This window comes from Petromyzon marinus, chromosome 47 (assembly GCF_048934315.1).
Source record: "Petromyzon marinus isolate PM22_M1 ecotype Great Lakes invasive population chromosome 47, UKy_Petmar_22M1.pri1.0, whole genome shotgun sequence".
NCBI lineage: Eukaryota > Metazoa > Chordata > Hyperoartia > Petromyzontiformes > Petromyzontidae > Petromyzon > Petromyzon marinus.
Genome location: NC_133713.1, coordinates 6863876 through 6888131, shown reverse-complemented (window position 1 = coordinate 6888131; position 24256 = coordinate 6863876). Strand labels below are relative to the sequence as shown.

The 24256-nt window shown below is 54.4% G+C and overlaps 1 protein-coding gene across 1 annotated transcript in view; it reads left to right on the top strand.

Moving 5' to 3' along the window:
• The first annotated feature begins 841 nt into the window (after positions 1-841).
• Positions 842-24256, top strand: part of LOC116952614 (uncharacterized) — a 77229-nt gene continuing 53814 nt past the window's right edge. The window contains exons 1-5 of the mRNA XM_032972146.2: positions 842-1398; positions 5489-5585; positions 9730-10024; positions 16765-17162; positions 19119-21194. Of these exons, the coding sequence (XP_032828037.2) occupies positions 1363-1398; positions 5489-5585; positions 9730-10024; positions 16765-17162; positions 19119-21194 (2902 nt within the window). The 5' untranslated portion in view covers positions 842-1362. The remainder of the gene's footprint in view (positions 1399-5488; positions 5586-9729; positions 10025-16764; positions 17163-19118; positions 21195-24256) is intronic.

Genomic DNA, 24256 nt, shown 5'->3' with positions numbered 1-24256 from the left:
TTTTCCGTTGCAGTGCAACACCGGGGGCTCCACTCGGCATATATAATGCATTCTACAACTTCCCCACTTGCAAATTAATTACTTTCTACGAATTTCTTCTTTGTTTAAAACAAGCCACCCCGTTTTCTCGTCTCAATGAGAAGAAGCAACTGACAACACAGTCTCACTGCACGTGCAGCCCCGCGATCCATTCAACAGCATCGGCAGAAGCTTGATAAAATGCATGGGTACATTTCCACGATATGGAAACGGACACATTTTTAATTGTTGCCCGAACGAGGCACATTTTGTCCCTTGTAAATTATATATATTTAAAGAACGCCCTTAGCAGGGAGGAAATATTAAGGTGAGATAGGATGTATGGTGGGTGCGTAGGTGGAAAGGATCGGGGGGGGGGGGTAATGGGTTGGTGATAAATCTCAATTATCGCTTTTATCTCGCGTCTTCGGCGGCGGCGACGGGAAGATGCAAAAGGCGGAGGGAATCTCGCAGCCGCCTCGTCTCGTACGCAGCAGCGCCGGCTTTGAGAGACGGCGGGAGAAGGGCCAGAGAGAGGAGAGGAGAGGGCCAGAGAGAGAGAGAGAGGGTCGCGCGCCGAGAGGACATCTGGCTCCGCAGTCGTCTGCGAGCAGCAACCGACGGGGTTTTTTTTCGGCCAAATCATTACTATTCACGGCGCACCTTGAGCAACGCGCTCCCACCAGCCCCCCCCCCGCTCCCCCCGTATCATCGTGGTTGGTGCGGCGGTGACGCACACGGCACGCTGCCAGCCCCGACGGGGAGCGGCCCAACCAACCCGGTCTCACCCCTCCCCTACCCCACCCAGCCACGCACCCCCACCACCACCATGAGCCCCCCCCCCTCCCCTACCGCTGCCCTGCCTTCCCGACGTCCCTCTCAGCTGCCTTGGCCGCCTCGGGTTTGTAAACAAAATCTATCCAGCGGCGGCGGCGGCGGTGGTGGCGGTGCAAGCGAGCGTCGTCACGTCTTTGAGAGCGAGAGGGCGAGTGGAGCAGCCTGAATGGATCTGGGCGTTCCTTTATCAATAAAACAAAACAACAAGGCCTTGTTTTGATTTTTATGGGTGGGTTATTCATTTTTTTCGTGCAATTCTTTTTGGAGGAAGCGGCGCGCTGGCGGTGCGGGGGGGGGGGGCGTTTTATTTTCGGAATGTGACGGCGGATAACCCCCCCATCCCAACACACGAAGACCGGAGAAATTCAGGATGTCCGAGTAGATTGTGCGAGAGATGAGTCGCGAGGCGCTCTAGCGGTTAGCAGTATTTACTGTATTTTCATCCGACGGATGGGCCTGCCTCATCGATGTGATCGTGCTCGGAGCCTGGAATAACCTTGGAACACCATGTCAGAATACGACTACCCCAACACATCATCCTCGGTAAAAAAAAACACGAATGAGCTCTCTCTCTCTCTACACGCTGTGCCTTCTGTTTTTTTTTTCCCATTCGTTTTATTAATTCATGTGTATGTTCGTATTGGTGCTCCACGCGTGATTAGTGTCGGGTTTTTTTTTAATTTTCCTCTTCGACTGTCTGCGTTTTCTGTAATGGAATGTTTGCATACCAACACCGCTGGACAAGCAGGTATCGCAGGGTCATCGTCTCCGCTCATTTCACTCTCTGGAGGAGATTTGTATGCGGGAGAGGACTGCAACGGCAAAGCGTACTGTAACCAATACAATTGCCTCGCCGTTCCGTTATATGCATTTAAGGTTGCAGCTACAGTCTTTGCAAAAAAACACACATTTGCCTTAAATTTTGATTTAAAGCTTTCGTGACTGCAGGGATTTATATTTTTCTTGCTTTGGTTTTCACACCTGATGATGATTGCTTGTGTTGCAGTCGAAACGTCGTGAGAATTGTATTGTTTTATATTTTTATTATTTTATTGTTTCCCTTCTACGTGACTTTACCGAAAGAACCAAGAATATTTTGTCTTGTTTCGCAACGTAATCGTGTTGCATAATAGACCGTCAATGCGGCCGTGCCGGGAGAAAACTGTTTGCATTCGCATTTAAATTTAAAAAGGGACCATGAATTGCTAAAGAGGGCCCTATGAATAGCACTCAAATGCCATCAACGAAATGCACGCACGGAATGCTGCTCAACAGAGACGCAATCTATATATGGAACTCGCACTTTGAGCGTGTCTGGCGATTGTGAACTGTGATTACGGCGCATAGCATAAATGATCGGACAATGAGCTAATTATCAATATTATTGTCATTGGCCGACTCGGACAATGGGCATTTCAGGTTAATAAAAAACACACACACACACGAGCCAGCCGCATTTGCCACGTGATGTTTTCCTGCTGCGATCAGAGCCCGTATAATAACAATCGCACAAATCGGGCGTGTTCGATGCGTGGTCGACAGCAAGCGTCGCGAATCTGTGGACGCCGCCGCTCGCTAAACGTGGCCGCCTCGATGCCTCGTCGATGCCGTCGTCGTGAATGTTTTGGAGACGAGACCAATTTTTTTTCACGATACGCAAAACAAAATTCCAACACAATTTACAGGGGGGGGGGATGGGTGGGGGGAAGAAAAAAATAAATTTCGCTCGTCACGGTGAAGGCAGCTTAGCGCCGGTTGTTTATTGGTGGCGGACTTCTGGAGAATCGCAGCGCGTGAAAATAACAGCGAGACAATCACACCACCCCCACCCCCACCCCCCCCGCGTCAACAAGGCGACTTGAAAACACGCGGGGCAGGGCAGGGCCACACGCGTCGAGGCGTCGCTCATTCCGCTGGTGGAGGTTTGGGAGACACCAGCCGGAGTCGCCGCTGCGGTTCCGCGCGGGGCGAGGGAATTGAAAATCTCGTGCGGGGGTGGCAGTGGGGAGGGTGAGCGGTGGTGGAGTCGGGGTACACGACCCGGTCTCTGTGGTACAGTCTGCACATAGCGGATCGTCCTCCCGCAACGGCGGTGGGAAATTGTTACACTGCGATTCGCTGCCCCTCCACTGCTGCCCACCCCCCCCCACCCCGCTAACCCCCCGCCTCCGATGATGTTGTCGGCCGCGTCACGTGTTACGCATGCGATGCTGGGGGCTGCATTTTTTAATACGATGTAAATCCAGCGCACACACACACACATATATAAAAATATATTATATTTATAACTATATATTACCGGTTTTTATATATATTACCAGTTTATATACACAGTCGCTGTGTATATTGTTTGGTGGTATAAAACTGCATCGGCTGTTATTTAATTTGGGCTGGGCTGGCGGGGAGAGAGACTCCCACCGTTGTATTTTGTTAGAGCGGAACGGAGCGTCTCGTCTCGTGCCGCCGCGTTTACTGGGGAGGGGGGCGTGGGGGGAGGGGGGCATGGGGGGGGCGTGAGGGGGGGGCGTGGGGGGAGGGGGGGCGTGGGGGTATAGGCGCGAGGGGGGTATAGGGGGGAGGGGGAATATGGGCAGGGGACTATGGGGGGGGGTCGAGGCTGATTAACCTCGCACCCAAGCGAGAAATATTTCGTCTTCGTTATTGATTTCCTTATTCAACGTAAGCGCTCTTCCGAATGATCGCATGAATTATAAATAAGAATCCGGACGAGCTGGGGTGGGGGGGGGGGGGATTTAGGTTAAATTATGCCGAATCAGCTCGAGGGAGGGAGACAGACGCACGTATTACACAAGCAGCCCCCCTCTCCCCCCACTTCTCATCCCCATCCCGCGCCCCCCTTTCAAGGTCACGTCCGCCACTCAAGGTCACGCGAACGCCGAGCGCAATTGGTTCGTTGCTTCTCCCAGCAGTAGCAGCGGCGGCGGCCGCGGCGGCAGCAATAGACGGGGAGGATCACCGGGGACCACAGCGGCACCCGCTGTGTCGTCGTGCGCACGATGACAGCTATCCTGATTGCCGGCACACAAAAGACAAAGACCCCCCCCCCCTCCCGCGTAGCCTTTACGCGGCGTTGGGGCAAGTGCTGTTGACGAGGTGCCTGATGAAGGTCGACCTAGGGGAGGTCCAAGACCGGTTCAGATAATCGTCACCGGTGTTGGCCGTGAGCAGGAATCCAACTCGGGTCGCCGGGTTCTTAGCGCAGCGCACTAACCGCTACAGAATGTCTTTCGACTGATGGTGATTAAACGGATTAAAGGTGATTGATTGATTAGTCTGGGGCCTCCGTGCATAAGATCCCTTTTATAGCCTTAAGACTGTAGGGGCAAGTTCTGTTAGCGAGCGCCTATGAAGGCCGGCACGGCACACGAGGGGGTGGGTTGGTCAGCACCACGCCCGACCGCCTTTATCTCCCCAGTGGCGATGTTTACACACCGCACCAGGTACTCATTTGAGGCTGAGTCGACCTAGGGGAGGCCCAGGACCGGTTCAGATAATTATCGTCACTGGTGTCGGTGGCCGTGAGCGGGAATCGAACCCGGGTGCCTGGGGTCGTGGCGCGGTATTGGAGCGGTTACACAAGCGCAACAACAACCGCCATTCGCCACAAAGTGACGGTGATGTCATCACGGCGCTTGTGCCAGGCTGTGTGCACGTTGAGGCCACGTGCAGTGTCGACCGCCCGTTGGCAGGAGGTCAAGGGGCAGACCCAGGTCGACCGACTGAGATGATTGGCCGCACACACAAACAAGCAATTGTCAATCGCACGCAGAAGGAGAGAACAGGAGGAGAATCTCCACTGCCCCCCCCTCCTCTCTCCACACGCAACATTTGGCACGAAATTAAATTTCGCTGGCGCTGTGTAACGCGAGCGAGTCACGCGGGCAGCGCTTGTCATTGCGCGCGGATACAATCGGGAACATCTCTACGATTTAGCTATCGGGGTCATTGCGTTGGCCCCGAGAGAGGTTCGGCATAATGATACAACTGCAAATTTAACGCTTTAGGGATTCGGAGCTAATTCGCTCTACGCATATTATTACTGTTGCTCGCATATGCAGACAGTTGTACTCTTCTGCGGTGGGGGTGCGGTTCGGGCGGTGGGGGGGGGGGCTATCCGAGTTTGAGTCCTAGCCACGGCTTACGTCAGTGTCAAGGGGGTCAGCGGGCTGGAGCTGAAGATGCCTTCGTGGCACGTGACACGTGACATCAGCCAGCGCACGGCGAGGACACCACCACCACCCACCACCACCCACCACGGCGGCGACGCGTCGCCCCCACGTGTCCAGACTCGTTCCCGTTGCGAGCCTTGACGGCGGCGGCGCGGCTCGGCACGGCTCGGCTTCTGCAGTGGAAAAGGGAGACAAAAAAAACATCCCGGCGCTACTCCTGAGCTCGGCACGGCCCTGGCACGGTTCGGCTCGGCTGTGCCCAGTTGGCGGGGTGGGGAGAGAAGGGGGGGGGGCGGCAGTGGAGATTCTCCTCCTGTTCTCGCCTTCTACGTGCGATTGACAATTGCTTATGATGCTTTCAAGTAAAGCCACGAGTGTCGCACGAAAAAAGTAAACAACGCATGCTGTGTGAATTAACCCCCCCCCCCCCCCCCCACCTGCAGGCCGGCTGCGTGAGACTCCTCCCGGTGCCTTGGCAGAGCGAGCACTTGGCTGAAATTTGCCATCAGCTGCATCGAAAAGTAGTCATCTGCCAAAAAGGTAAGCCGCGTCGTGGGGGGCACGGCCGGGGGGGGGGGCATGGGGGGGAAGGGTGGCGGGGGAGCACCGCATGCGTCAATTACATGGGCAATGGAAGTGCGAGTGTTTGTCAATTTCACCCAGAATCGTCAGAATTTATCCTGGAGAAATCCGACGCGCCATCAAAGCCTTCCAGTATGCATACTCTTTGGTTTTATTCGGTAAAGTCACATAGATAAAATAAAACAAAATAAAAGAAAATAATTAAATCACGACGTTTCGGAGGCAACACAAGCTTCCGTCTTCAGGTGGAAAAGTCAACGCAGAATATCTGTGTCAGGAGCACAGTTCAGAGACAACCGGGATTATATACAGGTTAAGGGAGGGGGGAGGAGTCAGTAAGGGGGCGTAGGTGGGTGGGAGGGCTGGGTTAAGCAGCCTTTTAATAGGCTGCTGCGGGTAACAACCACTTCGCACTGCACGGGAGTGGGTAAAAACCCACCTTTTGTTACGCTGAGTGTGGGGTCAGGGAGATTTTGGAAGCGGGTGCAAAACGGCTGATGCTGCGTGGGGGGTTGGGGGGATTTTGAAAGCGGGTGTTCAATTATAAGGTAGCTAAAGTTTGAAATACAACCACTGAGAAAAGGAAATGGCCGTACAAAAAATTTGAGAGGCAGCTAACGTTTGACTTGATTTATAACATCTTTCCAGTGATTGCTCAATTTGAAACCATCCTCTCGGTTGAAGTTGTGTCTGTGTTTGTAAATCTGGATGGCCTCGTGGACAAATCTCTGATAATAACCGGTAGGTTTGCAGAGCACCTTTGTATCGGAGAAAATAATATCATGATCACCCACAGCGTTGTAACAATGATCAGCCACGGCAGAAGAATTCGTTCTGCCGTGTTTCAAATCTGATTTGTGCTCGCGAATTCGGCCAGAGATATGTCGCTTCGTCTCCCCGATATAGCAGTCCCCGCAGGTACAACTTAATTTGTAAACACCAGGGTACTGTAAGTCAGGAATAACATCTTTTACTGACGGGATCAGATCACGGATTTGTGCACTGTGTTGAACCGGACCTGGATCTCGTGTTTGTTTAGAATTTTGGAAATCTTTTTAGTAACGCCTGCTATGTATGGTAACGTGATGATTTTGATTGGAGTGTCAAGTGGTTGTTTCTGTATGGTGGGAGAAACAGCTTGGCGGATGGTACGGTCAGAGTAACCGTTCATCTTGAGGGCCGAATGTACATGTTTTAATTCACTGGTCAGGTGGTGTTTGTCAGAAATGCAATGAGCCCTATGGATTAACGTTTTGATGAGATCATTCTAAAGAGTCGGGTGGTGGTGGGAATCAGGTTTCAAGTAGGAGTCTGTGTGGGTGGGCTTCCTGTAAACAGAATGTCCCAAAGAGCCATCAGGCCTTCTCTCAAACAGGACATCCAAGAATGGTAGCTTGCCATCTTTCTCCACTTCCATGGTGAATTTGATGGAAGGGTGTCTGGAATTGATGTGGTCTAGGGAAAGGTTCAAAGCTGGGAGGCCATGTGGCCAAATGACGAACGTGTCATCCACATATCTCTTCCACAGGGAAGGGTTGAGGGTGGATGTCTGGATGGCGTCTGATTCAAATTTCTCCATGAAAACATTGGCTATCACTGGTGATAAGGGGGAACCCATGGGGGTACCCTCATTTTGTTTGTAGAAGGTGCCATTCCAAGTAAAGTAGGTGTTGGTGAAGCAGTGCTTAACCAACGCCGGTACATCGGGGTCAAGTCCATGTTGGACCAAATCTTCGATTATTGTGATGGTATCAGGTACTGGGACCTTGGTGAACAGAGAGACCACATCAAAGCTGACGAGGATATCATCAGGAGACTGTACAATGTCCTTAACCATAGAAACCAATTAGGTTGAGTTAAGTACTGCTGAGCTGGTCTTGCCAGTATGGACGGGCCAGAAAGTTAAAACAACAAACAATACAAAAATAAACTATAAGAGTGCGAAGTATAGGAAAGATAAGCAAAATCATGAAAACTAAATTAATTGAAACTTTTATTTTATTTTACTATGTAAAGCCCACTGAGCTGTTAGTTCTTTTTCAAAAGCGATCCGGCCCTCCATCGAGTCAGGATTTGTGTTCTTTTTGCCTCCACGGCGGACGTGAGAGTGGACCACTGTGTGACTATGGTGGTAGGAGTGGGGAGGCGAGTGAGTGCTGTGTTTTTTGACACAGTGCTGTCCGCTTTGTATGTTGTCCGTGGAACGCATTGCGGAACCGATTCAATGTTCATGGACACATTTAGTAATAGTGACGTTGAGTAAAAAGGCCAACGACAATTTGTTTTCGAGAACTGGTGCTGCATCGTTGATACCAGCGGGTGGCTGGGTGGGTGGCTGACTGGCTGGTTGAGTAGCTGGCTGGCTGGTTGGGTGGCTGGTTGTCTGGCTGGCTGGCTGACTGGCTGGGTGGGTGTGTGGGTGGCTGGGTGGGTTGCTGGCTTGGGTGGCTGGCTAAGCGGATGGCAAGGTGGCTGACTGGCTACGTGGATGGCTGGCTGGAGTAAGCTAACCAAGCAAAGGACGACAATAACAATCCTCAGTGTGACTCAGAGCTGTGCAGTGCCGCCAATTGCCATCATCATCGGAGTCATCGCCTATTTTTCATTGCACCTCTCACATTCAATGCGCCATGCACACACAGCAACGATGAGGGCAACCCGGGATGTTTGTGCAAATTTTAATGGGTAAGTGGGAGGAGGCTTTCTGCCAGCCCAGTGCTGCGTGAGTCGGAGCAAACGCTATCGCCTCCACGCAGCTACGCCACACCGATTGCGATGCCTCTAAACCACAGCAGCTTGCGTCCCCTGATAAACATCAAATCATCAGGTTTTGTGGGGGGCACCTGACAAGACGGTTCACGTTGCCTGTGACAATTTATAAATGTGCGCGTTGTAAAAATTCAACGAACACTGCTCCCCAATGTCTTGTGGGCAGAACCTGGCCTTCGTTGGCATTGCTGGCGATCAGAAGTAGCTCAAACTGAATCGAACAACAATCTCCTTCCATCCTGCAACTCCCCCCACCACCCCCTCTCGGTCGTTGAGTGTTCGTGGAAGAGGGGGGAGGATATGGAGATAAGCAGAGCGTGGCCTGACACCCCCTCCCCCCTTTTGTTGCGCAACTGCTCGCTCAGATGTGGGCAAAGCAGTTGGCAGGGGGGGGGGGCGACGATTAAGTTGGGCGATCGGTTTACACCGGGAACTGACTGCTCACACGGGTGGCAGGGGGGGGGGTCCTCAACGCGGGAAGGTCGTTTTCGAATAACCCCCCCTCTTGCCTTCTGCGCACCACAAGAAGATGAATGGGGTAAATAACGGTCAAATATGATGATGATGATGATGATTCTTATTATTAATACCGTGTAGGGGCAAATAAAGGAAAGGTCATAAAATTTGCGTGGCGACGAAAGTGTGAACGGTGCTATGATGCAGACGACGCGAGCGTGGTTGTGCACGAACTCCCCGTGGTATATTTAACGGCGAGCTCGGCGCGACCTTCTGACAATTTCGCTGCGAGAAGGGCGCGTACGCCGTTTTCGCCCCGACACGTGACCACCCTCACTTAGCACGCCACGGCTCATCACCTTGCCGCTGTGTTTTCATTCCTCTGCTTTCCTTAAATCTCCGCCGTCCTCCTCCTAAAGAATCCCTCGGCTCCGCCGTGACGATTTGAAGCGTGCACGAGTCGACCGATCCCCACCTCCCCGCGCCCCAAATTATTCTTTCGTTCTCCCGTGCGTAAACTCTTACCCAGCATGACGCTTTGTGGTCCCTCTTCCCAAACCTCACACGACGACCATCCCCGCAACCTCGTCCCCACCTGAACCGAACCTGACCCTCAACCCCAAACCACCACCCCCACCACCACCCCCCCATCGTTGCCACCACCGCTGCCATCCTCGCCACTAATTCCACCATCGTCACCGCCACCACCACCACGACCATCATCGCCGTCGCCACCGCTACCACAACCGCTGCCACCCCTTGCCACCATCGCCATCAACGCTACCAATCTCCACTACCGCCATCATCGCTTCCGCCACGACCACCGTCGCCACCACCCCCGCCACCCCCGCCGTCCCCAACCCTTCGGCGGCAACAGCCGTGCGGAGGTTCATCGCTCGGCAGAGGTTGCGCCAGAGGGTGAGCGGCGGCGGCGGCGGAGGCGGTGGAGGCGGCAAGCAGTGGGCGGCCGTGACTCCCACCAAGGATGGCCACGGGGCGCCACCGCCTTCGGCGTCGGAGGGCGGCAGCGGCCGGCGGTTTTACCGCAAGCTGAGGGCGATGCACGGCGGAGGCGGCGGCGGCGGCGGCGGCTGCCACCCGCACGACTGCTCCTGCGCGCTCGAAGGCGTCAAGAGCGGCGCCGCCAGGCACAAGCTAGCGGCCAGAGACTGGTAAGCGACGGGCGCGTTCAGCCGAAAGGACGAAACCGGTCGGTCGGTGCAGCTTGGTGGCGTGGGATTTTGCGCAGTCGTCCGTTGTCCACGATTCGAGATGCAATCGATTTTTTTTATTATTACTTACACGCTTTTTATTAACTCACTCTGTCTGTTGTCGTTGTTGTTGTATCCTCAAATCTTGTAAGTCAATTTGAACCCACTTACCAATGTGGTAACGACTGCAAACTTGGTATACTTATGTCATACTGATGACAATACTATATTCTATCGTAAAAAAACATTTTTTTTAAACTTTCTTTTTTATACGTTATGTTTCGGCTTGGCTCTAATTGTCCACGCGAAACTGATGTTGGCTGTAAAGGACCACGGTCCCTTACGTTATGGCAAACTTCGGGGCCACTTCCTGGAATTGTGAAGTTCTTCCATTACTAGTACGGTACATTTCATTAAAGCGTGTTTTTAAATTAAAAAAAAAAAATTACTTATTTTGCGTTAAGCCGGAACCACCCCCCCTCCCGTGCCCCCCACCCCCCAGCCCCCCAGCCCCGCTTAATGATCCGGCCAAATGTGTGTCGTGATACCCTCCGCCAGCTGACAACGCAGCCAAAACCAATTGAAACGTCCGCGTGTAAAAGCTTCCGCACGCGTTTCCGCTCACGGCCACGGCGAAGTTTGATGCATATCGTTAAGCGAGGATTCCTCGCCTGTAAAATCGGCAGTTCACCAGCATTGATTCATGCAATGCCCGACTGCTGATGAGACACTGTAATGCCGAAACCAGATTAGTATCTCCATGTCCAAAAAAATATCACGACTTTTTTTTAATCACGGGGGAAACAATTGTTTCCGCTCCAGGTTTTGACGGAACTTCTCCTTAAGCGGACGATAAAAAAACATCGTGAAAGATTTTGATTTAAAGCTTTCGTGACTGCAGGGATTCATATTCTTGGTTCTTTCGGTAAAGTCACGTAGAAGGGAAACAATAAAATAATAAAAATAAAAGCAATAAAATTATCACGACGTTTCGACTGCAACACAAGCAATCATCAGGTGTCAAAACCACAGCAAGAAATTTTGAAAAAAGTGGCGGTTATTTTTAACGTTAGCACCACGGAGAGCGATTTGACAGTTTGTTCAGATGGACGAGTCCATCTATGTTCGGAAAAGAGGAGGGGGGAGACGAAAAAAATGGATGCGGTCTGAAAGCCACCGTAAGCGTGAACAATCAATTAAGACCCGAAATGATTTATCAAATCCTTCCAATGATTGCTAAACCAGAATCCATCTTCTCGGTTGAAATTTTGTCTGTGTTTGTATATGTTTGTATATGTGGATAGCCTCATTATTTTTTTGATTCCCTTCTATGTGATTTTACCAAAAGAACCAAGAATATCGTTAAAGATGTGATATAACTACAATAGGTGAGCGGTGTAAAGGTTTTTCCAAAAATTTCCACCAACAGGAGGGAAACAAAGACAAAGGTCCCCTGTATAGCCTGTGACAGACTGTTGGGGAAAGTGCTGTTAGCGAGCACCTATAAAGGCCGGTACGCACACGAGGGGGTGGGTGGGTGGCCGGCACCACGCCCGATCGCCTTTGTCACCTGAGTGGCGATGTTCACACACTGCACCAGGTACTCATTTGAGGCTGAGTCGACCTAGGGGAGGCCCAAGACCGGTTCAGATAATCGTCACTGGTGTTGGCCGTGAGCAGGAATCCAACTCGGGTCGCCGGGTTCTTAGCGCAGCACGCTAACCGCTACAGGATGTCTTTCGACTGATGGTGATTAAATGGCTGAAAGGTGATTGATTGATTAGTCTGGGGCCTCCGCGCATAACCGCCCAACGCTCCTAGCCCCGGGGATCATCGACCGGTCGAGATCTACGAGGCCGCACGTCCGCACACAGTCCCAAATGAGGCGGCTCGCGTTCCGTCTTTTCAAAATAGATTCTGCAAACAAGTTGGGCTGCAGGGCACTCCGGGACACACCAACAACCAAACCTGCGCCTGACAACTTTGAATTAGGTTATTTTGGCTTTTTAAAAAACACACACAATCAATCAATCAACCAACATCGGCCCGCTTTTTCCGAACTGAATCGGGTCACGGGGGCAGCGACTCCACCAAGGCCTTCTCCTATCCTGGTCCTGTCCTCCGCCAGCGGCATCGACCGTGGCTCCCGGATCGCCGGGCTCTCCTCGGCCAGGTGCACCGGCCTGGGCTTTTCCAGAGCGATCGTGGGCGGCCTCGGGGTCTTTTGCCCGGATGACGTCCTTCGGACGTCTCCCCGGGGGAGTCTGTCGGCATCCTTAGCAGATGAGCCCATCCACCGTAGCCGGCTTCGCGCCACGCTCAATAGTGCCGACTGGACGTTGAGTACATATATACAAAAATAGAATGCATCTTGGGATTACATCGACAGACAGAAAGAGCAACGTGCACAGGCATGTTCTCGAACAGCACTTGTCCCAGCAGTCTGTCAGCCTATACGGGGACAGTCGTCTTGGTAAGCTGGAAGAGGGCTTGAAGCTGATTATACGGCCAGCAACAAACAGCACTATCGATGGTGCAACGGATCAGAGTGCGAACGCGTTCGTTGATTTGGGCAGAGGTTAGGAGAGCTTTGGGCAAGGGACGATGGTGAGGGGAGAGAATGATTGTAAAAATGGCGACTGTATTTTATTGAGTACATATATACAAAAATAGAATGCATGTATTTTATTTTAACACGTCAATTGAATGCCATTCACGGGCTGCTCAGGCATGGCCAGCTTTCTGGAAAATGCAAAAACACCGAGGCACTTTGTGCACTTTGTGCAGCAGGGGGTTTAAGGACAACGCTGGGAACGCATCGTACGTACGTAAGTATATGTTGAACTTCTTTCGCACCGTTACAATTCGGATGTGCGGGGCTGGGACCTTGAACGCCACCTGTCCACTCGAAAATTCTGTTTCATCTCACGACGCAGTACACACATGGGTTTCGTGTAGCCTCTCAAAGCCACCGTATCTGTAGACGCCGTGGCCGTATTTTTAATTTTTTTAGAGTAGGGGGGAAGAACAAGAGGCAGCCAGCCTGGACTTTAACTGGGGCGTCGACAGCATGTCGTCGCTTTAAGATGTTTCTCTGTTCATATTTTTGTTTGTTGCGGTTGCACCCGACTCAAGAGCCGCATGGCTCAGAGGGCTATACCTAATAAATGAAACTTGAAACTTGAATGTCTGGAGGACGGTAATTCCAGAGTGTGGGGGACAGCAGAGGACGATGCCAATCTCGGGCGGCGGCGGCAAACCGGATTCGGACCCAGGTGCTCACGTCCAAGGTTCTCGCCTCGTGAGTGGGGCTCGCCCTCGCTTGCCGTCGATTTGGCCTCTTTGAGCAGGTGGCGGCAGCGGTGGTCTCTCCCGCGAAAGTGGCAGAGGCTTCAGGGTCGGCAACACGCAAGCGACGTCGCGACACCTTGCAGGGGGCGTCCCTGATCGCGGAGGATCACGCCGGGAATTTGAACGTTTCCTATAAAAGCAGCGGTGACGTTCTCCGCCGCTGAGACTGCCTAAGAAATCCAAGTGACCGCAGGATTTGCATGTTTTTTTATTTATGTTTGGCCAATTAGGAACGTGAGGCTCATTTGAAATACATCACAGTGCGATACTGTACATCAATCCCCTATATTCTCCAGGTTGTGCTTGTGCTTTAATTGAGTTAGAACCTATTCACTGCATCCTCAGCGCATTTATTTGTCAACACACGAGTGCATGTGTAATGAGCGACTTCTGCGGCACGTCGTGTTGAGGATACCTCTTTATTTACTCACACTGGGCACAACGCAGGCCAACACCTGTTCTTCCTCACACTGAGTACAACACTAGATATGAACGTCTCTACTGGCTACACACACAGCCGATCACTCGGCGTGGCCCCATCGCCCTCACTCGGCTACGCCGCTGCCTGGCGGCGTGACGATGACGGCGATGGGAACCACGCAGGGGATCTTCCACATGGCCGGACGACGGAGAGAGATGTCGGCGAGCAGCGACGCAGCCAGGACCCAAGACCCCACACGCGAGCCCCAAGCTCCGGGTCTGCTCCCTCTCTTATATACCCCCAGGCGTGGCTAGGCCCCGCCTCCGGCCACACCCTCTCGTGGAACCTTCGAGGAGGTTCCCGGAGTATCTCGGCTAGCTCCACCTGTTGCCTTTGCCCCAGATACACCTCCTTCTCTGATTGGTTGTTACTTCTGTGCCCGTACCCGTGAATCCCTTCCCAGGCCAGCAGGTGTCACCCTGTCATTACACATGAAGGTTTTCTCGTTAAGGAGCAGAAACCATCATGCAAACTCCGGTCATCCTCACAGCAGCGGCTTTTGGCTCACCATCGGACAAAGACTGTTGTCACGGCATCATCGCGCGCTTCTGCGGCCGTCTGGAACGCTCTTCCTTCCGATATTAGGAAGCCACTGGAGCTGTGCACTTTTAAATATAAATTGAAAACTAATTTCGTTCCAACTACTTTAGATTGTTGTCCTTCCCCCGCACCTCCGATTAGTACGGTTGGCTACGTACGGTGCGAAAGAAGTTCCACATACATACATACGTACGATACATTCCAAGCATTGCCCTTCAACCCCCTGTGGCACATTGCACAAGTGTCTCCCTGTTTTACATATGCCAGAAAGCCTGGCCAATGCCAAAGCAATGCGTGAATACAATTCAATCGACGTGCAGAACATATGACGGGCGTGATGTTCGCGGCTATGCTTCAGTTACGAGTGGACACTCACGCGTGAAACACCATGCAGGCATTTCCGCTAGCAGTGACGTGAGCAAGAAATTGCAGACGTCTTTCGGAATCCATGAGTTGTGGAAAATTTGGGTCACGCTTCGAATCAAGAATATACAAATATATTTTTAGACTCTGGTGCATGCAGTGAATCTTAGCGGGCAGCAGGGGTCACATGTGCCCATTACATACAAGAAATATGAATTGAAAAGCACCGAGTCGCAAACGTATTCGATGCGAGAATTCAATGCGAGCTTAAGAAATGCATTTAACGAGATGTCACGATACAGTTTATTTGCGGCCTTGCCGAGACATGGCTCGGCAAGGCCTTCATCCAGCAGTGGGTAGATCATGACTGATGATGATGATGTGTATTTAAAGTAAGGAGCAAGAACATGTAAATGTTTCACAAGCAAGCGCCGCTGCATTTGTGGATTTCAAATGGGTTTCCATTTTGAGCAGCTAATGGATTTTCCTGTGCATTGGCGTGCACACGTGCGCGTGTGTGCGTGTGTCCATGCGTGCGTGTGTCTGGGGCGGAGCGGTGGCGCAGCGGTTAGCGAACTGCGCTGCAAGCCAGACGAGAGATGAGTTTGTTTACCGGCCACGGCGAACATCGGGGGCAAATATCTCAATCGGACCTGGGCCTTTCCCCGCCACTAGGTCAGCTCAGCGTTAAATAACCACCCGGTGAAATGTGCAAACGCCAGTGCTGGAGAGATAAAGGCGACCGGGCGTGGTGCTGGCCACACCATCGTCTAGTCTTGATGGGTGCTCGCTAGCAGCACTCGTCCCTGCGGCGCGTACGCCTATAGGGGCGATCTTTGTCTGCGTAACCTGGGAGAGGGCTATATTTTTTGTGACGGTCAGAGAGCTGCAGTTTGTCAGAATGACACGGACACAATGAGGGGGACCTCCCAATCAGCCGCTGCAGTCCGTGCGGACGGCAATTAAGAACAAATTAAATGTGACAAATACCCTTGGAATTACATTCATAGAGAGAGAGAGAGGAGCACATGGACTAGAGAACGCACGCAGGTTAACGACACCGGACCGTGGGCTAGGGCTGGAGTCGTCACGTGGCCAGGGGGGATGACGGCCGATGGTCAAAGACGAGGCACGGAGTGGCAGCCCAGGGATGGAACGCGTCTGAGAGGAGGGCCACCCGACGAGACGGAGCAATGAGACCGGCGCTGGTGCTGGAGATCTGTGAAAAAGAGCTTCACAGCTCATCGGATTCCTCCAGTATAAATGCATATTCTGATAAATATTCTGAATTGAGCATTTCGCACCATCCTGTGAGAGATGGTGACGGATTGGGGAGGCCTTCAGCCAGCAGTGGATTGACCGTGGCTGATGATGATGATGATGAATTAAAATATTTACCAAAACGTAATTCGGTCTTTTCTAAACTTTCAGGTGTTGTTCTTACACAACCTGCGGGGAATTTGAGCGCAAAACAAATACAGCGCATAATTCTTAACCAATTATCTTGTGAAATTGTCATTGGCTATTCAGGGGCTGCTGGACGCTTCACAATGCGTCAGGGAGGCGATTCTGACGTGAGCGGTTTCCGCCTGAAAGCGCAGGTCTGACCTTTGTTGCATGCCGCCTTGGCTGGCACGTCGCCGTTACGCGGCCGCGGTCACTTTTTTTTTTATGCCTCCGGCATTTTCCTTTCCGGAGAAAGAACGAGGGCAGCGACAGGGAAGGGATTGGTGGGTGGGGCTGGGGGAGTAGGCGGTGGGGGAACGACGAGGCGGTAGTGATGAGTGGGGGGGTGAGGGGTGCGGGGGGGGGACCACAATCCCCGCGATTTCTTCCACGCGAGCGCTTTGCCCAACGCGCGCTATGCTCTGCCTAAATTTCATTTTGTTCCCTCCCTCACCATCCCGCCGTCGCCACCGACACTCCCCACCGCTACCATCGCCGCGACGACACGATCCTCCCGCAGCCGGGTCGCGGCGGCAACGGCGGCGGCGACGGTGCCGGAGAAGGGCCTCTGCTCGTGCGACCATCGCCGAGGCCTGGCGCTGCCCTTCTCCTTCCCGCCCTTCGGATTCGCCGCCGCCTCCTCCGCCGTCCCCTCCCCCGCCGCGGGCGCTCGGCCCCCGGGCCGGACGCGCGCAGCGGCGCTCGCCGTTTCCCCGCGGCCGTCGCGCGCGTACCCGCAGATGTTCCTGCCGCACCCCTGCGGTCCCCCCGCGGGGCCCAAATCAGCGGCGGCGGCGGCGATGACGGCGGCGGCGTTGGAGCACAGGCATCGGCCGCGCCGCTGCTGCAGCACGGGGCCCGCGCTGTGCTACGAGATCGGCCCGCCCGACGGCACCGACGGCGGCGCGGGAAGACCAGGTCGGTGGCGGCACCGCGGGCGGCGCCGGGGGGCGCGGGACGGGGCGGCGCGGGCGGAGCAGGGCGATGGCCGACGGGGCGGAATTCGTCGCGCCGCTCGCGCCGATGGGAGTCTTCGCCGAGCCGTGCCGCCGTCGGCGTGCGCCGGGCATGTCGACGGTGGCGACGCTAACTGTCGTCGCTTTCACTGCCCGTGATCAACCGTTTACTTGTTTTTTAAATGTAAGGCGGCTGATGAACAAATCGCCCGCAACGCGCCCCGATTCCATCAGATCTTGGGATAGTGCTCGGATGGGCGACCGCCGTGCACAAATAGGTTGCCACCAGGGGCCTTCACACAGCAGTGGATTAACAAAGGGCCTGTAAATTATGGAGGAAGGCACCTCCGTGCCTCTCGGTCATGGAGGGTTTATTTGGCCATTCTTCACCGCGCTCGCCACTGGGGGTCGGTGAAGGTGGCGTGGTGGCCCATGACTGGTTCATATATTAATTCGCCATTGATGTGAGCCAAGGTCAGGAATCAAACTCGAGTGGCCGGGTTCAGAGAAAAGCGTGCAAATCACTCAGCCTCTGCTCCATGCAATTGGTAATATAAAAATGGTACATTGCATACAGTAAAATGTAGCAAGACAATTAGAATTTTATATAACTGATGTCATATGTATGAACAAAAACCCCTAACCAGCCAGGTAGTTTAGCAATCGAGTTGAAATCCTGATTTGGGATCTACTGAGCCCATCATCCCTCTGGGGTCGACTCACCCCTGTCATAGGAATGTAGAATTTCCACCAATGCCTCAATGTTTGTTCGAGCAAGGACATCTATTTCACTATATGCACTTTGCACGAAAAGTCGCTCATGAGATATTACATATGTATTATATTATCGATCATATGTTTATTTTTTTCTTTAATCATATGGCGTTATTGATGAACATGTTGAGTTTTGCGGTTGAACAACTCCACCGTACGACGCGGGAATCCCAATATTTATTTATACTGCAGGAGGAATCCGATGAGCATGAAGCTCTTTGTCACCGATGTCCATTTGGGACACGGGGACAGAACATCACAGCAACAAACGATACAAAATAACACGATAGTAGTGCAGAGCACAAGAAAGGTAAACGAATCACCAAAAAAAAACATACAAATAAATCTGTGATCGTGCGGCCGCACATTTCTCCTTGCCCGGAATCAAACGGGACGTGACTTCCGCGCGAGACCCAGAGCAAGAGCCATTTACAACCCAGCACATGCAGGGGAGTTGGAAATGAACCCCACTGCGTAATTGGCAAAACGCCTCACCGCTCGGGGCGTTTCACCCATTTCATAACGAGCGCCGCACGTTACAAACACGGTAACTCGACCAACCTCCCCCCCCCCCTCCCCGTTCCGCGGGCAAATCGACGCGTTCGTAAGACGCCCAACGGGATACGCCGCTCTCCTCCGTCTCTTCTCGGCGAGGGCAGGACACAGCCGTAGGGAATCTTCGGGAATTCCCCACGATAACAAATATTTGAAAGTGACTAAATCGCGCAAGGACAAAGATTCACCCCCCCCCCCCCACCCCCATAGCCCACAAGGGCCGGCACGGCACACATGGGGATGGGTGGCCAGCCACCTTTGCCTCCCCAGTGGCTGGTGTTGGTGGCCGTGAGCAGGAATCGAACATGGGTCGCCGGGTTCATATCGCGGCGTGCTAACCACTACACGAACAGTTGCCCATTGGATAGACTCTCCGCAACCATAGGATTGTCAATTTATACAACTGCTTAGGGCTGTAAATGGGGGATGAGAATCAATGCCTCGGTGGTCATTGAACCAAAGAAATCAGTGACAGTTTTGTTTTCGTTTTTCTAAATTACATTGGCGTCATTGCCTTAGCCACCCCCTCCTGCCCTCAATCTCCCCCACTCTTCCGCCCCCTGCCCCCCTCCCACCACGCTACCCACAGGCGATCAGAAGCCGTGTGCCGACGACGACGATTACATCACGAAGAGGAGGATCCCTCCGCCGAAGCCCAAGCGTAACCCCAGCACCCGGCTCAGCGGCCTGTACGGCGCGAGGAGCACCGCATTGGCGCTGCCGTCACGCCCGGCCTCCACGCCCGTCATCCTTGAGCGCTCCTGGGCGCGGCCGGGCCACACGGCGCTCAAGGACCACCACCACCGCCGCCGTGACGACGATGACGAAGACGACGACGGAGAGCCGGTCTACATCGAGATGGTCGGCGAATTCGGCAGAGATGCCGAGCAGCAGGAGGAGGAGGACACGGCCGCCGCAGCTGCCACCACCCCTGCTGCCGCCGGCACTCCGGCGTCGCGGCCTGAGCAGGTGGAGTCGGAATACGAGGAGATGAAGTACTACCCGGTGTGCTTCTCCACGCTGCCAGAGCCTGCCGACCCGGCCAAGCGCGGCGCATTCGGCCTGCCCTGCTACCGGAGGCCGCATCCCCATGGCCACGCCGAGGCGACCAAGGGCGCGGAAGGCAGCGGCGGCGACGGGACCCGGTCGGGGCCCCGCGGCGAGCTGGCCAACCGGATCCCGCCGCCCTTCCCCGAGCTGCAGCCGCACCGGCCCCCTCTGCTGTCGCTGCCACCAGAACCGGCGTCGGCGCCGTCGGCGGCCACCGCCGCGGCGTGCCCCTCGGCCTCCGCGTTCATCGACGTGGCCGATGCCAAGCAGGGCGGCGCGCCGGGCGCGAGCGCCGGTTACGCGAGGCCCCCTCCGGGCCCGTCCAAGGAGCTCGAGGCCCTGGGGAAGGAGTTGAAGGACGCGGAGAGGGAGGTCTGCGCCCCGCTGAGCAGGGGGGCCCTGAGCGGCGTCGAGCGGCCGTGCCCGGCTCCCGCACTGCCGCCGCTCCTGCTGCCGCCACCGCCGTCCTCTAAACCGCCGTGCAAGCCGGGCCACGCGGGCCTGTGCCTGCCGGGACACGGCCAGGCGCCCAAGTCGTCGGCGCCCGAGATTTCTGACGCGACGAGCCCCAAGATGCCTCTGGGCCACCACCATCACCCCAAGTCCCACTGCTACCCCGCGCCGGCCGCGGCAGCCACGGCGGCGGTGACGCACGCAGGGGGCTACGGCGCTCAGGCTCAGGTGTCCTCGCAGGTGAAGGCAACGGCGGCGGAGGCCAAGGCCTATGATGCAAAGGCGGCGTGCCCACGCATCCACCGGCCCCAGGAGGCCGTGGGGGCTCACGCTCCGCACGTCCCCAAGGCCCAGTCCCTGAAGAGCTGCCAGGTCAAGGCCCAGACCTTCCCGCAGCCGCACGGGGCCTACAAGCCGGCCTCCAGCCAGGCCAAGCTCCAGGACTACGCACGGGCCAGACCTCCAGCCTACTCGCAGGCCCACCAGCCCCCAAACTATGCACAGGCCACGTCCGAGATTTACACGCTGGCCCAGTCGCTGGCCTTCTGCAGGGTGCAGTCGCAGAGCTGCACAAAGTTCCAGTCGATGGCCCCGCAGGCGAATAGCCACCGGCCTTGCGTGCAGACGCAGTTCAGCGTGCCGCCGGCCGCCAAGGCACAGCCGGGCTCTTCGCAGCAGCCCAACCACCACCGCTACTTTTGCCAGGAGACGCACATCACCACCTACTCGCGCGGCACGCCGCACGCCACCGGCGGCTCCAAGAGCCACACCGTGCCGCCGCACGCCAAACTCGGCTCGGCCGCATGGACGTCCGCGCAGGCGGCCGGGAATCCCAGGGCCGCTCAGGCCGAGGCCCAGGCTCGGACGCGAGCTCAGGCCACCGCCACCGCCACCGCCGGCGTCGGCGCGGCCGCCGGCACAGGCGGCGGCGGCTCCGGGCAAAACCAGCAGGGCGGCTGCGTGCGGGCGCAGCACACACAGACGTACCCGCAGAGCAGGGCCCACGGCGACGCTCGCTTCGGGTACCGCCAGCAGCACCACTCGGCGGTGGCGGCGGCGGCGGGCGGCAGGCCTCTGACGAGCCCACTCGACGACCTGGCCTTCGTGCTCGTTACAGGCAGGCCTGCGCTCAGGTCGTCACCAGCCGGCAAGCAGCTTAACGGTGAGCAGCCTTTGTTTGCTACCGTTGTCGTCATCATTGTTGTTGCTATTCTTGTTGTCATCGTCATTGTTGCAATCATTGTTGTTGTCGTTGCTGTTGCTATTCTTGTCATTGCCGTCGTCATCGTTGTTGTTGCGAGTGCGTGCTTCCTGCTTCTTCGACACAATTCTGGTGTTCGTCTTTCTTGACTGGTGACAACCCCCAACTTTACACAAAAAACACATCGTATTCTAAGCTGCTGAATTTACTTTTTTTCTGACGGGATTCCGAGTCCATGCCTGCTGGGATTGTTTTTGTTTTATTGTAAGCTCTGGTTGTTGTCGCTGTTTGTTAAATGTGTCGGAGCGCATGACCAAAGGTCCGAAGCTCCTGATCACCTTGTCATGAAGAAACCCATACAATGAGAAAGGTCCCAAAGTGTAACCTTAAGTCTGTTGGGAGCAAGTGCCGTTAGCGAGCACCTATGAAGGACCGGAACGCCACACGAGGAGGTGGGTGGCCAGCACCACGCTCGGCACCACCTTTGTTTCTCCCTAGTGGCAGATGTTTATACACTGCACCAGATACTCTTTAGAGGCCTTGTCGGCCTGAGGGAGGCCCAGGACTGGTTCAGATATTCGCCGCTTGTGTTGGTGGTCGCGAGTGGCAATCGAGCTCAGGTCGCTGGATTAATAGTGCAGAGCACTGACCACTACAGAAACAGTTGTTCTACGGTCCATAATAGAGGTTTGTTTTCGGTTAGATCGCGTACATATATAAATGTGTCGTTAAAACCCGCCACCACCCGACACAGCCAACTAGTAAGGTTTGTCACGTAAACAGAACGTGGCCAATTCGTCACTAGTACAGCACACCGGTGTGTTGGAGAGCCAAGCCACAACATTTACAATCTGAGTACGACGTTTCTTCAGTAATTACAACTAGCTTCATCAGGCGACAACCAGATTTGTGGAGATGTCTTACTGTTTCCTTGTAGAGGCGTAGATGTGTTAACCACCCTTCTGCGCTCTTGCACAATGTGGGGGGGGGGGATTACTGAGGCAACGTGCATTATGCATGTGCATTGTCCGTTTATCTATTTCATTACTTATATTCTCCACAACTCTAATTGTGTTTTGTTTGTTGTATATTATTGCATCAAACTAGGACCCCGCATCTCAAAGAGAGGATTCCTTGGCCATAAAGGTCTGGCCGTTCACCAGCAATGATTCAAACAAGCCTCACTCTATTCTACTTTGTATTTATAAAGTGCCTTTCACCAAGGCGCTTAACAATGCTCGCTGACTACAGCACAAAATGGCAAGATAAGGGATGGGGATCGGGTAGTGACTAGGGCGGAGGGAGCGAGGTGGAGGCATCGGAGTTGTTAGGTGGTGCTGGTAGGGGTGGCGGAAGACGAAGGGATAAGGCGAGGTAGAGAAGAGAGATAGGAGGACCTGAGGGCAGTGCAAGAAGAGGAAAGCGAGGAGGGTGGGTGGAGTCAGATGTGGAAAGGGAGTTGATTCCAGTGTAAGGGGGCAAGCGGAGAGAAGGCGCGAAAGCGAGACTGGGCGTAGGGTGGAGAAGGTTACAGCAAGCAGATATGCAGCCTGTGACCGGAGCAGGGCATGATGGGACACATAAGGAAATGAGAGAAGGCAGGTAAGGGAAGGGGGGGGGGGGAGGCAGTCCATGCAAAGCTTTGAAAAACTAAGGCAAGTCATTTAAAGAGGCAGCGGTGATAGAAAGCCGGTGAAGTTGTTGAAGGAGAGGGGAGCAATGGGTGGTGAGGGGGGAAGTTTAAGACGGCGGGGTGCGTGCAGCCGAGTTTTGAATTTGTTGTAGAGTGGCGAGGGCGTTGGCAGGGAGACCGGCCAGGTGCGAGTTGCAATAATCCAGACGAGTGAAGACTCAGGGGAGGGCACAAGAAGTTTGGCGGCGGTGATGGTGATGAGCAGAATATGTAAGCGGCAACGTGCGAGTGGCGTTGGCGATGTGGGAAGTGAATGAGGATTCAAAAGGTGGCGACAATAATTCGGACGGTAGCGATCGGAGTTGGACTGAGCGGAGGGAAAGATATGGAGCGGTTAGGAGGAGGAAGAGAGTGGGAGAGCGGGAAAGTAGAGCCACGGTCCTTTTGGAAGGGTTAAGGGAGGATAAATGTTGTGTCATCCATGCTTGGATGGCCATTAGGCAGGACGAGATGCGGTCGCAAAGGTCGGGGGTAAGAGCCTTGAAGGAAAAGAAGATTTGAGTGTCGTCGGCAAATGGGTGATACGAGAGATTGAAAGAAGAAAGGACAGGCTCGGGGGGGGGGGGGGGGGACTTCTAGAGGGAGAACAGGAGAGGACCCAGCGCAGAACCATGGGGGGGGGGGGATGCCAACCGTGACGGGGGTGAGGAAGAGCCACGGCTAAAGGAGACGTTGGACGAAACGAGAAGTGAGTTAAGAGCGGCGCTGGCGTGGCGCCGAATGCCGAAACCGGGCCAGGGTTTGCTCGTGCTCGATCAACCCCGCTGAAGTGATCCACTCCCAAAAGGCTGTGGGGGCCCAGTAGGTTGCGTGAAGTGAATCACGTTCATTTTTGCGCTGCGCTGAGACGGTTGTATAAAGAAGACGAGCTGTGTATAATGCATCTTGTACCTAGCGACTTACCTACCCACCCACCCGACATACCCATCTACCCACTTGTCTATTCATCACAACACCTGCCCATCTTCCCACTGATCTACCTGTGCAAGACAAAGAACCCCCCCCGTCCCCTGTGTAGCCTGTAACAGACTGTTGGGGCAAGTGCTGTCAGCGAGCACCTATGAAAGCCGGCATGGCACACGAGGAGGGTGGGTGGCCAACACCAGGCCCGGCCGCCTTTGTCTACCTAGCGGCGATGTTTACACATCACACCAGGTACTCATTTGAGGCTTGAGTCGACCTAGGGGAGGCCCAGGACCAATTCATAAAATCGTCATAGACACGCACAGATAGACAAAGACACACAGGCACACACAGACAGACGCACAGACAGACAAACACACTGACACACACGTACGCAACATACACATACACAGTGACATGTAAAGAA